At 53.3% G+C, this 16,261-nt stretch overlaps 1 protein-coding gene across 2 annotated transcripts in view; it reads left to right on the forward strand.

Moving 5' to 3' along the window:
* The window catches only part of Ptpa (protein phosphatase 2 phosphatase activator), a 30,522-nt gene extending 15,474 nt beyond the window's left edge, over positions 1-15,048 (forward strand). Inside the window, exons 4-10 of one of the 2 annotated variants that reach the window (NM_001108577.2) lie at positions 111-236; positions 2,799-2,916; positions 4,342-4,441; positions 4,972-5,096; positions 6,443-6,543; positions 10,343-10,450; positions 13,674-15,048. In NM_001108577.2, the coding sequence (NP_001102047.1) occupies positions 111-236; positions 2,799-2,916; positions 4,342-4,441; positions 4,972-5,096; positions 6,443-6,543; positions 10,343-10,450; positions 13,674-13,751 (756 nt within the window). In that variant the 3' untranslated portion in view covers positions 13,752-15,048. The remainder of the gene's footprint in view (positions 1-110; positions 237-2,798; positions 2,917-4,341; positions 4,442-4,971; positions 5,097-6,442; positions 6,544-10,342; positions 10,451-13,673) is intronic. The other variant, XM_087652967.1, reaches the window with a different exon arrangement.
* The last annotated feature ends 1,213 nt before the right edge of the window (positions 15,049-16,261 follow it).

Below are 16,261 nucleotides of genomic sequence, written 5' to 3' on the forward strand. Positions count from 1 at the left end.
GAAGGGGGAAAGCTAGGAGAGCTGCCAGCCTAGGGGACTTCCTTCTGTAGGGCCTTCCAGTAGGGCCACTAGTCATTGTGGTATGTGGTTCCTCTGTCACACCTTCACAGGCCATTGAGAAGCTGGTGGCACTTCTTGATACGCTGGATAGGTGGATTGATGAAACCCCGCCAGTGGACCAGCCTTCCCGATTTGGGAACAAAGCCTACAGGACCTGGTATGCCAAACTCGATCAGGTGAGCCTGAATGGCGGGGCCAGCGGGGAACTACCATGGTCCCAGATGGGGCAAGGTCTGTGTTCAGAGCAGGCCTGTCTAGCTTCCAAGCATAAAAGCAGGATTTGTCAGAATGGCAGTTTTATTTACCTGAATCACAAAATCACCCTCCCTCAGCCAGTCTCCTGGGAACAACAGGTATCCTGTGTGAGTCGCTCATTAAGTCATTTTATTAGCAGCAGATTGGAAATTACTCAGGCCCCATCATTAGAGGGCAAGTTAACTGTACTGGACCTCCTATCTGAGTACTATGCAACTATGAAAAGGATATGAAGTGGCTGGAGAGATGGCTCAGTGGTTAAGAGCACTGACTGCTCTTCCAGAGGTCCTGAGTTCAATTCCCAGCAACCACATGGTGGGTCACAACCATCTGTAATGGGATCTGATGTCCTCTTCCGGTGTGTCTGAAGACAGCGACAGTGTACGCATATCTAGTGTGTCTGAGGACAACTACGGTGTATTCATATATACAATAAATACATACAATGAAGAATTCGTTAAAAAAAAGAGTAAGAGTAAGGAAGCCAGAGGCAGTGGTGGTGATGGAAAGGCCTTTAGTCCCAGCACAGGGGAAGCAGAGGCAGGCTGTGAGTTTGAGGCCAGTCTGATCTACAGATTGAGTTCCAGACAGCCAGGGCTACACAGAGCAATTGACTCAGAGAAAACAAGCAAACAAAAATGAAAAAGAATAAGGAAAACCCGGGCGTGGTGGCACACACTCTTGGTCTCCATATGTGGGTGGCAAAAGCACGCCGATCCCTGTGAGTTTGAGGCCAGTCTGACCTATAGCAAGTTTACATCAGCCAGGGCTGTATACTAACAAACCAAACCAATCAAACAACAACAAAAACAGTGTAACTTGAGAAATGACTCTAACACTTAAGAGTCCCAGTTCTCCTTAAAAATCTAAATCTTAGCTGGGCTCCTATAAAACAAAAAAAATTATATACTCTTACTTCAAAACCAAGGAGGTTCAAGGTAGAGTTATGATCATATCAAAGCAGAGCCAAAATTCAACAGTGCAAAAATCTCAGCTTGTAACGTGTGGGACTCACCCATGGTCTTCTAGGCTCCAAAGGGCTGTGCGGCCTGCTTCTTGCTCTGCCATCTGCAGCGTACACAGCTTGTCTTGTAGGCTCAGGTTGACCTACAAGAAAACCACTGCTGTCCTGTAGTTTCTACCCCAACAAAGGCTGTCCTGTCACTAATAGCCCCCATAGCTCGGCCTTCCTTCAGGGACTGTGACCTTACCACTCAGTGTTAATCCTCAGCTCCTCTCCTCCACGACTCTCCATGGGCCTTACACACTGCCAAGTTGAGCTACAGCCTGAGATGCAGTCCTGCCCTCCAGGACCACAGCTTCTGTCTACTGACCAGAGCTCACTGACAGAGCTCACTGTGAGCACACTGTCACTGTCTTCAGACACACCGGAAGAGGGCATCGGATCCCATTACAGATGGTTTCGAGCCACCATGTGGTTGCTGGGATTTGAACTCAGGACCTCTGGAAGGGCAGTCAGTGCTCTTAACCACTGAGCCATCTCTCCAGTTCCCTGCATTTGCTTTATAATGGGTTTCTCCATAAAGTGCTGTCCTGTGCCGCCCCCTCCCCCCAACCTGTGCGTTTGAGGGCTGTGGAGAGGGGGCACTGTGAGACTCTGCCCCTGAGGTTTTAGTCTTGTGAAGAAGTTGCCCCTTCAGAGCATCTGGTAAATACAACTCCAGGTCTTTGTGGAGAGTAGCAGTACTCACGGGGCCAGGCAAGGCCTTGTGGTGGCAGTATGTCTAGCCCCGGTTAGAGAGGTGCTACTTCCTGATCTGTCTCCGTGAGCACACCACTGTCCAGGAGCAGCCTCCGCACGGCTGCTCTCTGGTGGAACATGGCCGCCTTGGAGTTTCAGAAGATAGAGGGAAGCTCCCAATATGCAGGAAAGCTGCAGCCATCTGGTGGGTCTGTGTCTGTAGTGCACCGAACACCCAAGCAAGCTGCAGAATGTTCTAGCTCTCTGGCAGGGCCCTTCAAACTTGGGGAAATGGATATCCTCCAGCCTCTCCTGATTACTGTCCCACACATTGATTTTATGTGCACGCTTTGACTTTCATATCTGTAGGCTCCTTTACCTGACCTTACATTGGTCGGGTTCATCGAGCTGTTGCTCGGGGTGTCCTTCTCTTTGGTGTGTAGCATTCTGCTGCAGAGACACGTACGCTGCATTTATTCTGCTATCTGGGGACATTCTAGCTGAGCCTTTATGTTTCAGCTAGGATAAAGCAGACTACAGCTTACTGCCCTTGGAGTGGATCCCCCAACTGTGGGGATAATAGGCCGACATCTCATAACCTCTGTAGGCCTTTGGGAGAGTTGAACTCTTGTCTTGCTCCCAGAGTCACCCCAGGTATCCCCTTTTCTCTGGCCACTCAGAACTGGTAAGCAAGCAAGTCTCGATGCCTGGACCCCAGGCAGATGCTTCCCAATGGTGCCTGCTCTAATGCTGCCACACTGTGTGTCTCATATGTTATCAGGAAGCAGAAAACTTGGTGGCTACAGTGATCCCCACCAACCTGGCTGCTGCTGTGCCTGAAGTGGCAGTTTACCTGAAGGAGGCTGTGGGGAACTCCACACGCATTGACTATGGCACAGGTATCTGCTGCTGAGGGGCTCTGGGTGGTTGGGGGCCTTGCTGCTTTCTTCATGTTGCCTGACCTGCTTTCATTGTCCTCCACAGTCTTGGGGGCCTCTGAGTAACCAACAGTTTGTCATGCCTCTGGGGAGTGTGTGTGTGTGTGTGTGTGTGTGTGTGTGTGTGTGTGTGTGTGTGTGTGTAGCAGGACCAGTGTGGGTTTCAGCAGTGTTGGGAGGGTAGTGACTGCTGGCTCTATCTTACTCCAGCAGAGGGTGCGTGGTGTGTGTGTGTGTGTGTGTGTGTGTGTGTGTGTGTGTGGTGTGTGGTGTGTGTGGTGTGTGTGTGTGTGTGTGTGTGTGTGTGTGTGTGTGTGTGTGTGTGTGTGTGTGTGTGTGTAGCAGGATTGGTGTGGACGGGATGGGTTTCAGTGTTGCGAGGGATAGTGACTGCTGGCTCTTACTCCAGCAGAGGGTGCTATAGCCACAGGCATGGCACCTGCTGATTTCTGTTCCGGGTGAAGAGGCTTCTGCTTAGGCGCCTCATCATCTGGAGATAGTTTATTGAGCACTTACTAAAGGCAGCTGCCTAGAGAAGAGAGTTTGATAGCTCACTGTCCCCCTCACATCTCTTGTCTCTCAGCCATTTTCTTTGTCTGATGATCTTTGGCCCTGTCATTCATTTTAGCCAAGCTGTTGCACGCCCCTTAAAGAGAAGTGTTCTCTAGGTTGGGATAGCCTCTACAGCTCAGGGGACCCTTGTTGTGATAAGGGTTTCCTTTCCTTCTTTCCCTAAAGTGGGCATTTGAGAGATGTGCTATCTCCCACTTGGTTGGGAAGGAAAGCCAGAGGAAGCCTGGTGTTAGAGCAGGCCCTGGGGAAGGCGTCCCTGGAGCCAGAGCCTTGGAGAACTTTGTCCTCAGTTCCCATGGCTGTTCACATCCCTCTGGCCACAGCTTCCTTTCCTGCCCTCTGCTGTGGGCACACTGATTATTATTACCTTGGGCCTTTGTACACTGTTGCCTCTGGCTAAAATGATTTCCTACTGTCCTTTTTGCTGGCCATCTCCCATTCCTCTTTCATTTCAAACATTATTTCCTTAGGGGAAAACCTTGAACTCTGAAATTAGGGTCCCCCTAGGTTGTGCCTCAGTTACCCATCTGTCTCCCCAATAGCTAACCTCAAAGCAGTAACTGTAATGCAATGTCTGTGGTCTCCGGCAAACCGTGAGCTCTGTGAGGCAAGGACTCATCTGTTCTGGGACCCAGCATGGAAAGTGTCTGCTCACATAGTAGATGCTCAGTAAACTGGGCCTGCAAAGTAAGATGCAGGTGCCAGCGCTCGTGGCTGCTGAAAGGCCCAGGATCTACCTCAGTCTGTGCCTTCCTGCTCAAAGGAGTTGGGGGACTTCTAGAAGACGTCACCTTGGGCCATTTTCTTCCCCAGGGCATGAGGCTGCCTTTGCTGCTTTCCTCTGTTGTCTCTGCAAGATTGGTGTACTCCGGGTGGACGACCAGGTGGCTATTGTCTTCAAGGTGTTTGATAGGTGAGAGTCACCTAGGAGGGGAGAGAGGGCATGTAGTACCTGGTGTTGACCACGTGGAGGCACTGTTCTGAGGCTGATTTTCACAACCTTATCCCATAGAAGAGGAAATAGGTGTCTGTGACGTCACTAAAGGCAGGAGGCACGCTTCTGTGCAGCGCAAGTGTGCAGGGACCTGTGTGAGCTGCGCAGCCCCTGGGGCACACTGCTGTCCTGGTGTTGGCACGCCTCCGGCTCTGCAGGTGACCCATGTGCACAGCTTCTGATTTCTGACACCGGGGACCTCACCCACTTTGCAGTGGTACCTGAGATTAGAGAAGGGGACTCCTGCCTAGGGTATTACAAGTTGCCAGTTAATAACACTAAGCCTGGTTTCCACGTGGTGTTTTGTCCCTCTCGTTGACAGAAGGCATCTGAGGGAGAGGAAAAAGTCCATTGGCTCACTTAGCAGCACCATTCTCCGTCCCTGTCATGTGCTGAAGAATGCCATTTCTTACCTTTCTCTCTCCTTCCTTCCCGCCCCTCCTGCACAGGTATCTTGAGGTTATGCGGAAGTTGCAGAAGACATACAGGATGGAGCCTGCGGGCAGCCAGGGCGTGTGGGGTCTGGATGACTTCCAGTTCCTGCCCTTCATCTGGGGCAGCTCCCAGCTCATAGGTACTCACCTCTCTGCCCTGTACCCCATGGGTGCAGCTGTGTTCCCCAGGTCCTTCCTGCTCCCTTCCTCATGCCCAGGACACACAACAGCAGCTTGTAGAGCAGGACATTAGACCAGCTTAGACCGGCTGTTGATGGAGCTTGTTTGCCGTCGACTTAAGCTTTGAGCCAGTGTGGCCAGCTAGAGCAAGTGGTGGTGGAAGTCCACCGAGATAGTGGGAAGTGACGTGGACAGGAGCCAGGGCCGTGTGCCTGCTGCCTCCTGCAGCCCTGTGGGGTTTCCCTTGGAAATGTGAGGCTCTTTTGATTGGTGATGATCGATGTCATCCATAGTTAGGACGGAACTCTGCGGGTGCAGGCGAGTCGCTGCCAAGTGCGCTTCCTGTGCTGCTCAGGTCTGCTCTGCCACGCTCCTTACTGTGAAAAGGGTTACCCAGGCCTGGGCAGGTCTTGGGATCCGCCACTGGGCGGCGTTACTGATCTCCTTAGTTCTGTGGAGAATGGACTGCTACTAAGTAGTGCTCACAGATACCTAATGGCTGACAGCTTGCCATGCTAGGCACTTTGACCACAGCCTTCTCAGAGACTCCACGAGGATAGCATACCTAGTGTAGCCCCAGCATCTGGCAGGATGTGTGTGTGTGTGTGTGTGTGTGTGTGTGTGTGTGTGTGTGCGCACGCGTGTACGCGTATATGTGCGCGCGCATGATTTCAGTCTTGCTGTGTAGGTGTAGAGTCCGAGCCTGGAAGGCTGGAGGCATCCATGTCATCCATCCATTCAGTTTGCTAGGGCACAGTCCCACGTCACCTGGGTGTAGCTTCAGTTGCCTCATTGCACGAGCACTGTGGAGCCTGCTTCTGATACCATGACTGACACAGCGAAGGTGTAGTTAGCTCCACTAGGGCTACTCTCTCCCTGGCCGTCCTGGAGCTCACCTATCTCTGCATGCTGGGAGTAAAGGTATATACACCACAGCCAGCGGGTGGCCTCTAAGATGGGTCCACACTCTCTAATGGAGCTTGCAGCAGAGGCTGGTGCTGACAACTAGGAACAGAATTGTTGTCATGGTGAAGAGGATGTCTGTCACCTCTGCTGATTGGTGGCACATCAGGTTTGTGTGCACCAGTGTCACCATGGGTGCACGCATCGTGGCTAGCTGTGTACAGTGAGTGCCTTGCTGGTGATGTGGTTTCTCAGTCCCATTATGATGTGTGCACTAAGCAGAGGCTCTACCATAGCTCTCCCCTAGTACACCATCGCAGTGGTTGTAAAATGTCCGAGGTGGGCACCTTGTGCTCAGGCTGGGTCATAGCTGTTCTGAAGCCCAGGCCTCTGCTTTTCCCAGACCACCCCCACCTGGAGCCCAGACATTTTGTGGACGAGAAGGCGGTGAGCGAAAACCACAAGGACTACATGTTCCTCCAGTGCATCCTGTTCATCACCGAGGTGAGAGCCACACCAGCCTCTGTTAGGCACCTCAGCGGCTGGGCTCCTTTGCCCAGCTGCCGCCTTCTCCCAGAACCAGGAGGACCCTTTCTTTGTTACGTTTGAGTTGGATCCTCACTCTGCTGCCCAAACTGGCCTTAAATTCATGATAGTCTTCCCGCTTCAGCCTCATGACTGGGGTTAGAAATAAGCCACCACACTCGGCTCCCATGGGCTGATGAGTTAAGTTGTAGTTGTCAGCTAGACTTGGTGGCCTCGAAGCAGACTTAAAGGGTGCCATGCATTGTATTAGGGGTGCAGTGAGTCTCTAGAGCCCTGTGTTTATGGACTCAGGTTGAAATCCTGAGAGGAGCGGAAGTGCTGGGAGTAGTTTGTCTCTGCCTCGGTGGTGTTTAAGAGATGACAACAAGCGGCCTGTGGAGGCGGTCACTGGGCCCTCACCACCTGGCACATTCCCTGACTGGAAGCTCTTGTCTCACTGAGGCAGGATTCTCCACAGTATGGTCTCAAGGTGGCCCAGGGACTGAAAATCCATGGCTTTGGGCCCACACCAGCTTTCTCTCTCAGAATCTTCTCAAGGGCCCACAGTCTCAGGGCCTTGCTTCTAGGAAGTATTAGAACCTTTGGTTCGCTCTACCTGTACCTCTCAAGTCAGTCTCACCCATCCCAAGTTTACACAGTCCTGTCTTCTCTTTCCACGCCCCTATATGTTTGCCCTGTGGATTACACGTGGTCTCCTGCTCATGAACACCACTCTCTTGGCTCCCTGTTCTGAGCTTCTGAGCAGGGAAAAGCCTGGTTAGCAGCCTTGACTCTAGGTTCCTTCTGGTCAGCATTTGCCTCAGGGTTGTGCCAAGCTCCAGGGGCCAGAGGGGAATGACACATTTTTTCCAAGTCAGCAAATGGAGCCAGGACTGACGGCTGGCCAGCCACTACTTGGTTCTTAGAGATGTGCTGCCTTCAGCAGTGTGGCAGCTCAAGGTCAGAAGGACTGGGGGCAGCCTGGCTCACTGCTGTGAAAGACAGCTCTACAGGACTTCATCGTGCAGTGAGGGGATGGGGAGGCTCTAGGGTGAGAGGGCAGGACTGGGTGGGAAGGAGCTGCAGATTGTGCAGCGCTTGCTGCTTGAGGCAGAAGCCTAAGCTGTTACTGCTTCCTCTGGCGGCTGGCCAAGCCCCTGCGCCCCTGTCAGTGATTCCAACAAGGAGGCTAGCGCGGCTGGGCCTCAGAGACTAGTGATCGATCCTGTGCTCAGATTTAGTGTGCATGTGTCTGTTTCCTGCTGGTATAAAACCCCAAAAGCTTTCCCCAAAGTTTGGGCTGGAGGACCCCAAGGAAGGTAGCCCAAATAACCACAAGGAGGCGCTAAAGTGCGCTGAGCTCAGGTGGCTTTCAGTGACGGAGGTAGGAAGAGGGAGAGGCAGCTTTCTGGCTGTTGTGCACCTTCTCTGCAAGGCTTGCTTTTCTCTTGGTTCCAGGCTCTGGGGTCAGTCAAGCTCTGGGTGGTTGCTAGGCACTGTGGGAGCAAGGGCGGTCTGCCTGCTTGGGTTGGGCAGTTGTAGCAGCTCTGCCGCTGCTGTTCACAGATAGATAGCTAGACAGACAGAGATATGGATACAGATATATAGATATTTCCCCCCACCCCTGCACGTCATGAAGTTGGCAGTTTTTATTTATAACCCCCATCAGTTAAGTGAGTGGCTTTACCCAGACCCCAGGTCTCAAGCCTACAGTATGCTCGGACTTTTGGTCAGGGAGACCTGCAGTCTTTACTGGTCACACAAAACCCAAGGAAGTTGGGAAGGAAACCACTTCTCTTTGCTGGGTCTTGTGTCAGGACTGCTTTGATAGCCCTGGGCATGACAAGGGAGGAAACCCACCATACAGGGCTACTGCTGCTTTCAGAAATGTAGCCCTGGCGCCTTTAAGAGCCCAGGGCAGGCAGGAAAAGAATTTCAGTTTCAATCTGGCTTCTAAATTTGGAGTTTTGGGAAGGGAGGGATCAGATTTCAGCTGGAAGGGAAGGAGCTGACAGGAAGGCGCTGTGCTGAGCCTCCCCCACCCCGCCCATCCCCCTCAGTTACTGACAGAGGAACCATTTACAAAAGGCCGATTCTCTGGGGAGTGGAGAGGCAGGAACGCAGCGTCTGTGAGTAATTTCCTGCTCAATATGGCTGCTCTGACTCACACGATTCCCCTGGGGTCACTGCGGGACTGCAGTTGCTTGCTTGTTCTCGCTCTTTCTCTTCTCCCTTTGTGGCTAGAATGAACTGATTTTTTTTTTTTTTTTTGTCTTCTCACCCCCAATTTCTTTTTCTCCCTCATTTTTTTTTTCTTTCTCTGAGTTGCAGAACCTCCTTCTGAAGGACTTAGGAGTCCTGAGGCCCTGAAGGCCTTGAGGGTGCGGTGGCCTCTCAGGGGACATACTGGGCCTGCCTCTAGCTCTGCTGTCTGCCAGACAGCCCTTTCTGAGTATCCCTTGCTAGTGAGTGAGGCTGGTCCCCAGGCAGGCTGGTCCCCAGGCAGGCTGGCCCCCCAGGCAGGCTGGTCCCCAGGCAGGATCTTAGCATCCTTTATCTGTTCCAGGGCCCTTGCAGAGCCAGCCCTGGAGCACCTGCTGTGCGACAGAGCCCCTGGTAATTGGCTCAGGGGTCCAGCCTGCAGTGTGCAGACTCAGGGTTGGAAGTAGAGAGACAGAGGGCGGAGTCTTTGGGAGGGTTGTGATAGATCTGGGGAAGCCGAGGGCACTGTAAGTTTTGGTGCCTGTGGTCAAGGAAAGACTCCACAGGTGCCTGGGAGGGAGCAGGGCAGGCTTTGGAAACCTGCCCTCAGCACTGGGGCGGGGCCTCTGAGACAGGCTCTCATTGGTGATTTTTGCTAGGGAAGGGAGGTGCTATGGAAAGATGGCAGCATTTCTAATTTAAATCTAGAAACTGCCCTTCCCAGAACTGGAGGCCTGTGGGAGTGGGACCACCAAGTAAGGCTACAGCAGTAGAGTGGCCTGTGATGTCCTCCTGTGAGGAGAGTCTGGCTTATCCTGTCTCCTCCCGGAGCCTGCCCCACCTCACCCACCCACCTTCTCAGTCGCCAAGGTCCAAGGCTCTGCTTCCTTGGCAGACTCCCTGGGCTTGTCGGTCTTTCTCTGTAGTGCGGGGCTGCCTGGGACCTGGGCAGGGAGTGAGGAGGACGCACTGAGCTAATAAACACCAGTGCACTGGCCCTGAGCTCTCAGTGGCAGGCAGAATGTACTCAGGACAAAGGCTTCCTTCCCTGTCCCCGGGCTGTGCCTCTGATGCCCTAGGAACAGCATTGGACTGTGACAGTGCTTCTCTGCCTTCCTGCAGTCAGGGTTTGAGGAAGAACTGCACTGGTGGACTGTCCATGTGCCTGCTCCTCTTGTTGCTGTGGCCCTTCTGCCCTACTCTTGACCTTGCTAAACAAACACTCCTCCTGTACTGATGTGGAGTCTCCCACAGCCCCTTCCTGTCCTCTTGACAGGTACAGAGGGGGAAGGGAGCCTGCCTGCTGTCTGGATAGGAACACATTCTACCCTCTCAGGGTGGACATATTGTTTTCCTAGGTTGCTAAATTTGATAGGAACAAAGCCTCTGTTTTGTCTGTGTGAAAGAGAGGAGTGGGTGACAGAGGTTATATTTTTTCAGCAAGCCTTGGGGGCCAAGCCCGTGTGTGTGTGTGTGTGTGTGTGTGTGTGTGTGTGTGTGTATCTCCATAGTGCAAGAGAGCAGAGGTAGAACCTAGGTGGCCTCTGCCTCTCTAGTTCCTGGACTTCTTTTCCAGATGAAGACCGGCCCCTTTGCAGAGCACTCCAACCAGCTGTGGAACATCAGTGCTGTCCCGTCCTGGTCTAAAGTGAACCAGGGCCTCATTCGCATGTATAAGGCGGAGGTGAGTGGGGTCTGCCCTGCCTGCCCCTGATGCCCCCGACGCCCCTGATGCCCCTTGGTCCTGGGGGTGAGCTCAGGACCTCCAATTCTTCATCACATTGTTTTGCTCTGGCTCTTGGGCCAGCTGTCTGAAACTTGGGAACCTCAACCTGATGGATGGGCAGTTACAAGGCACTGGGCAGAGGCCCAGCTCATTTCTTCATAGCTTAGGGATTGAAACAACCTGTGCTGCTGGAGAAGTTAGGGGCTCTCTTTGTACCTGTCAAGTGGCCAGAGGCCTCTCAAGGCTCTGATGACTTCAGTGTCTCCCAAAGTGACTAGGACATCAATCCCTTGGGTGGGTTTGATCCTAGTGAGCTACCCTATTGTAGAGGGTGCCTGGGAAGGGTGGGACAGGAGAACTTGCTGGTACTCTTTAATGAGCACTTCAGGAATGTGGGAGGGTGGGTCTTCTCTGTGTCTAGGTCCAGCGTACAACCCTGCTTCTGGGAAGGACCTTGGGCTGGGGAGCTCCCCTGCTGAAAGGCACCTGCCTCCTATATCTTCCACGAGAGGGAGAGAGCATCCTTCCACCTGTCTGCCTGGCCCCTCCACTATCTGGAGCTCCTTGACTTTGACTCTCTTGTGCACTGCCTCTTGGGCCTTGAGGTCCAACTGTGTCTCCCACCTCATCCCCACCCCAGTACTCGTGCTGACAACCTCACTGGAGCAGCCCATCTCTGATTCTTGACCGTGATCCCATCTCTCATGAGAGGACTCTCCTTCACAGAGCTCAGAGCTTATCCCATCCATTACCAGAGGCAGGACAATGAGGAAAGGCAAGCTGGATTTGGTAGTAAAATGTTTCCCACCGGCTTGGCACCCTTGGATTTGGTTTTGAAGGAGTTAATGATCTGCCAGGTTTGGGCCTGGCCAGCATTTTCTGTTCTCTCCTGGATCCTCTTCCTCTAGACTTCACATCCTGTGTTTAGGCTTCAGCCCACATACCTCTCTCATCTCGGAGGTCACTCCTAGAGCTGCCCAGACCTCTTCCTGCCCTCCGGGCCAGCTCCAGCACCCCAGCTGGCTGGCTGGCACTATCCAGGTCCTGTCTCCACAGCCTTACTGCTACTGCTGGAAGTGTCCTCATGGAGGGTACACAGCACCCCCACCCCCATATCAAAGGCAGCTGCCTTCTCGCTCTTAGAATCCTAGCCTGGTGTGTCTCCAAACCTGTATTGATTCAGCCTCCTAAGAGGAAGGCCAGCACCTGTCTCCCTTTCAGAGGAGGAGTTCTGCAGGCCGAGGGAGGGAGGAGCATACAAGGTACAAGATGGGGTACAACACACAGACCTAAACCTTAGGTCCTAAGGCGTTGCTAGGGAGCCCTGCAGTTATTGACTGAAAGGATGTGTGACTAAAGACAAGGCACTTCACCCGGGCATGCAGCAAGTGGGAGCCACCCGCCCTGGGCCAGGGTGGATTTGTGGGTAATTCTGCAACACGCTGACAGGCACGCGCTTCTTGAGGTTTTGTAGCACGCAGTTCTTTTTTCGTTTTTTTGTTTTCAGAGACAGGGTTTCTCTGTGTAGCCTATGCTGGCCTTGAACTCAGAGATCCGCCTGCTTCTGCCTCCCAAGTGCTGGGATTAAAAGGTTTGCGTCACCACCTCCAGGCAGTATGCGCAGTTCTTACTGGTGCTCTTAATCTCTAGTCCCTGAGAACAGCCCACATACACTAAGGATGCACTAAGAGGGCCCCGGAAAGGACCTACTTTTTCAGTCCAGTTCTCCATCCACTGGGATGACCCCTGAGCTGTCAACAGGGGTCTGGTCAGACCTGGCATTAGGCAGCCTCAGGATATGCAATTACCTGTCAAGTTCCCTGACCTGGTCTTTTGAAGAGAAGTATCAGGGGCTTGCTGGGCCTTGTGTGATGGAGATCTTTCGATAAGGAAGGTTGTCCCCACTACACCTAGACTCATTTCCTCGAACTACCCAGCCTGGGCCAAGAGGGTGGGTCAGGAGGTGCCAGGTTTCTAAAGCCCAGGGCCAGTTGCGGGGCTTCATTGCTGGAAGACAAGCCCTCCTAGATGCTTCTGCTGCCCTGGAGCCTTGGACTTTCTCCACCCCTGCAGCTTCTTACCAATTTAGCTCCTGCTTGTCCTGTGGGCCCTTCCCCCAGTGCCTTTCTGGCTTTTCCTCTGTGAGAGCCTGAGGCAGATTGACCTTTGACCCTTTCTGGAATTCCAGGCCCTGGGGGTGGCTCCCAAACTCCCACCACTTCCTGATGACTTCAGCACCGAGGCAGCTGCCTTGCCTCAGGCCTGGACATGCTGCTCCTCCCCTGGGACAGACTGCACCTTCTTCTCCCGGAGCCACTTTCTTTGCCTGGCCTGGCTCTATACTTGAGTTCAGTCTTCCTCTCTCTGTCCTACTTGCTCCTACATGTGCCCCTCCCACTTCTGAAGCTGCTCTCTGGGGTGAGGGAAGGTGAGCCCATCAGGTTTTTGTTTTGACCACAGCTAGAGCCAGCTCCTCACCCCTGAGGTTGTAAGTCTTGTTCCCAACAACCTACAGGTCCCAAGCACACCCAGGCTGCTTAGGAGGCCAGGCCAGCCTGGCAGATTCCCATCCTGACTGGAGCTACTGCCTGGGAGACAGAGCAAGCCAGTAACAGGCAAAGATAGAGGCTGTGGGCCTGGGCTCAGGCTGGTAGGGCTGTGAAATGGACTCAGGGAGTCCCCCCATTCCTTTGCCTGCCATCAGTGCTATTGCTATAACATGACAGGGACTGCTGCCAAGGTAGGGCAGGGGTGTCAGCCCACTCCTGCTGTCTCACTCTGAAGAGCCAGGATGCCCTTTGAGGGCAAGGACCCAAAGGCTACAGAAAGTAGGCCCTAGCCTCTTCTAAGTTGTGTTCAGATGTCATCATACCATTAGGGTAAGGATTGGGGTGGGGGTTGTGGGAGGGATCTTGGCCATTTCTTATGGCTTGCTTCCCTTCCGGGTCAAGTGATGTCTCTTGGCTGCCTGTCTTGGCTTCTACTGTGCCTTTGAGTGGGAGGTGGAGACAAGTGAACAAGACCACCTTCCTCACAGACCAGGGGCTGCTCTGACTAGGTGCTCTTGAGTACTGGCACATTCCCATAGAGGTGGCCTCAGTAAGACACCCCATGTTTGTCTGGGTCCCTGGGGATGCGAGAGGCAAGAAAGGCCTCACACCCTGGTTCCCTCCTTTCTTAGTGCCTGGAGAAGTTCCCTGTGATCCAGCACTTCAAGTTCGGGAGCCTGCTGCCCATCCATCCGGTCACATCAGGCTAGGACAGGCTGAACCACCAGAGCCACCCTGGCCAGGTTCCTGTGCCCTCTCTGACCCAGCACCCCTCCCACCCACCTTCTGTTCTTTCTGTTTGATGAGATGGGTGCTAAGCAGGGTCTGAGTTGGGGGAATTAACCAGAGTATGGCCAGTTTTTGACTGTCCATCTGGTGGACAAGCAAGAAGAGAGGGACTTGGACATGGTCCCAGGCCCTGCCGTCCCTGTGTTCCTGCTTCCTTTCCCTCCTGCCCAGGCCTATTTGGAGGAGACAAGGACATCCTGCTCTTCCCACTGCTTCCCCCTCCCCCTCCCATGATATGACGTCTCCCTCACTAAGAGCGGGGTGGGGGTGGGGGGCTCACCTCTGGAGACCGGCTGGTGGGTTTCCCACTAGCCATGTTCCACTAGGTGTCTGCTTTGAGGCTGGAGGGTGAGGCTGGGGTGGGGAGATGATTGTGTAGTGACCATGGATGATAAGGCTTCCCAAGGTCCCATCCTAGGCCCTGGGGAGCTGATTGTATCCTCATGCTGGCTTGGTTGGTTCCCTGGCCCTTGGCTTTGCTAGGTTCCTGACTGCTAATACCCTTTCCTGGGGGTAGCCTAGCTGTGGGCGCTGCCCTGGCTCCTGGGAGAGCCCACTACTTGGTGAGATCTGACTTGCCAGAGCCATCAAGCAGGGAGAGGTGGAGACTCAGGGAGGCAGTAGGACGGCTGTGTGTGGAGAGCCCACTTTCCTCCAGTCTTGGACCTCCTGAGTCTGCTGCCTCCCACCTACCTGCTTTGAGTGGTCTTAAAGTTCCCCTGAGGCCCTTGGCTTGCTGCTCTGCTTCCTCAGGTCCGTTTGTGGCTTATGTGGGAGGGCAAAGAAGGCAGCAGCCCTCTGTCCTGCTTCCCTTTGTGAGATGAGATAAGTGCTGGCATAAACTCAGAATGGGTAGACTGCTAAGGGGGCTGCCACAGTCGCCAGTTCTCTCCCGGCGAGTGGCTGAGCTGGGACCTGCAGGCTTCCCTGTTCCACTTGGGCCTGCCCTGCTGCACTGCCCATCCTGCCTGTGCCCACCTAGCTTTTGAGGAGTGGACACTGAGAAGCACAACCCAGGGGCTTGGCCAGGGATTAACTATGATCTGGGCAGAGCAGGGACTGAAGTTATCAGAGTCATGACAGTTTACCAAAAAAGGACCAGGGCCAGCCTTCCTTCCAGGGCCAGGCCACTGCCTTCCTGGCTCCCTTCCCTGTTCCTGCATCCCCAGCCCTGCGCCTTCCTTGCTGTTTGGATTAAAGCCTCTGTTTTACACCTGTCCCCTGTGTGAGACATCTTTCCTGACCCGTCTGAGTGACTGTTCCCCGGCAGGTCTCCTCCTTACCAGTTGACTTTCTGGGGATGTGACAGTGACTAAAGCAAACAGAAGGGTTCACATCCTGGCCATCCCCCTGCTCATTCCTAGCAGCAAGGTTGTGGGTAGGTTTCTGAGCTACTCTGAACCTCATCTAGAAAGTGGGTACAGTCATAAGTAGCACTGGTGACCCTGAGTCTAGGCCTGGTTCAGAATACATGCTGTGTTGTCACTGTGACGCATGTGTACCTGTGTGTCCTAGGGCCTGGCACGTGCTAAGAAGGCACCAGATGCCAGCCTTCTACCACTGCTCTGGACTCCAGCCTAAAGATGAGGCTGGCATTGGAACTTGCATCTGCAGTTGTTAGACGTAGCCATCTTTGTCCTTAGCCCGCCTTCTGGTCTGTAGTGGTAGGACTGAGTACAGCTGTCAGTGGCACTTGCTAGGCACCAGGCAATCCTGAGAGGAGGAGCGGAGGAGCCTTTCTGCTGGTCCTGGAGGCTTTGCACAGAGGCAGAAAGAGGAGCCGCAGCTCAGTCACTTTGCTCTTCCTCTGGACAGCCTTGGTTGCCCAAAGCCGTGTCTCCAGTGTCCAACACACTTGAATTCAGACCCAAGGTCAGCTGCTTACAATGGAGGAAACCCATGACGGCTGACCTCACTGGTCTGAGCTCCAGTTTCTTAATCTGAAAAACAGGTATAATGGTGTACCGTGGTCTACCACAGTGGACCTCAGCCTTTCTAATGCTCTTGTCCTTGCTGGTCATAAAGTTATTTCTGTTGCTTCTTCATAACTGCAATTTTGTTGTTATGAATTGTAATGTAAATATTTGCTTTCCTGTGTTCTTAGGTGACCCTGTAAGAGTGTCCTTTAGCCCCCATAGGGTTGTGACCCCAGATTGAGAGGCTTGTTGTTTCATAGGCAGTAGCTGTGTATTTGTGACCACAGCATACTGGAAAATTACAGTATCTAGTGGATGGTAATTAAGACATTAGTGGGGAGAGCTGCTTTTTGAGTTACACATAGGTATGTCCAAAGTTTTGAAATTATATCGTAGGGGTTTTACGCTGTGAAGAGACACCATGACCACAGCAACTCTTATAAAGGAGAATTTAATTGGTGCTGGCTTTCAGGTTCAAAGGGTTCATGCGTTGTCTTCCCAGTCGGAAGCATGGC

The sequence above is a fragment of the Rattus norvegicus genome, chromosome 3, assembly GCF_021556685.1.
Source record: "Rattus norvegicus strain SHRSP/BbbUtx chromosome 3, alternate assembly SHRSP_T2T, whole genome shotgun sequence".
NCBI classification, from domain to species: domain Eukaryota; kingdom Metazoa; phylum Chordata; class Mammalia; order Rodentia; family Muridae; genus Rattus; species Rattus norvegicus.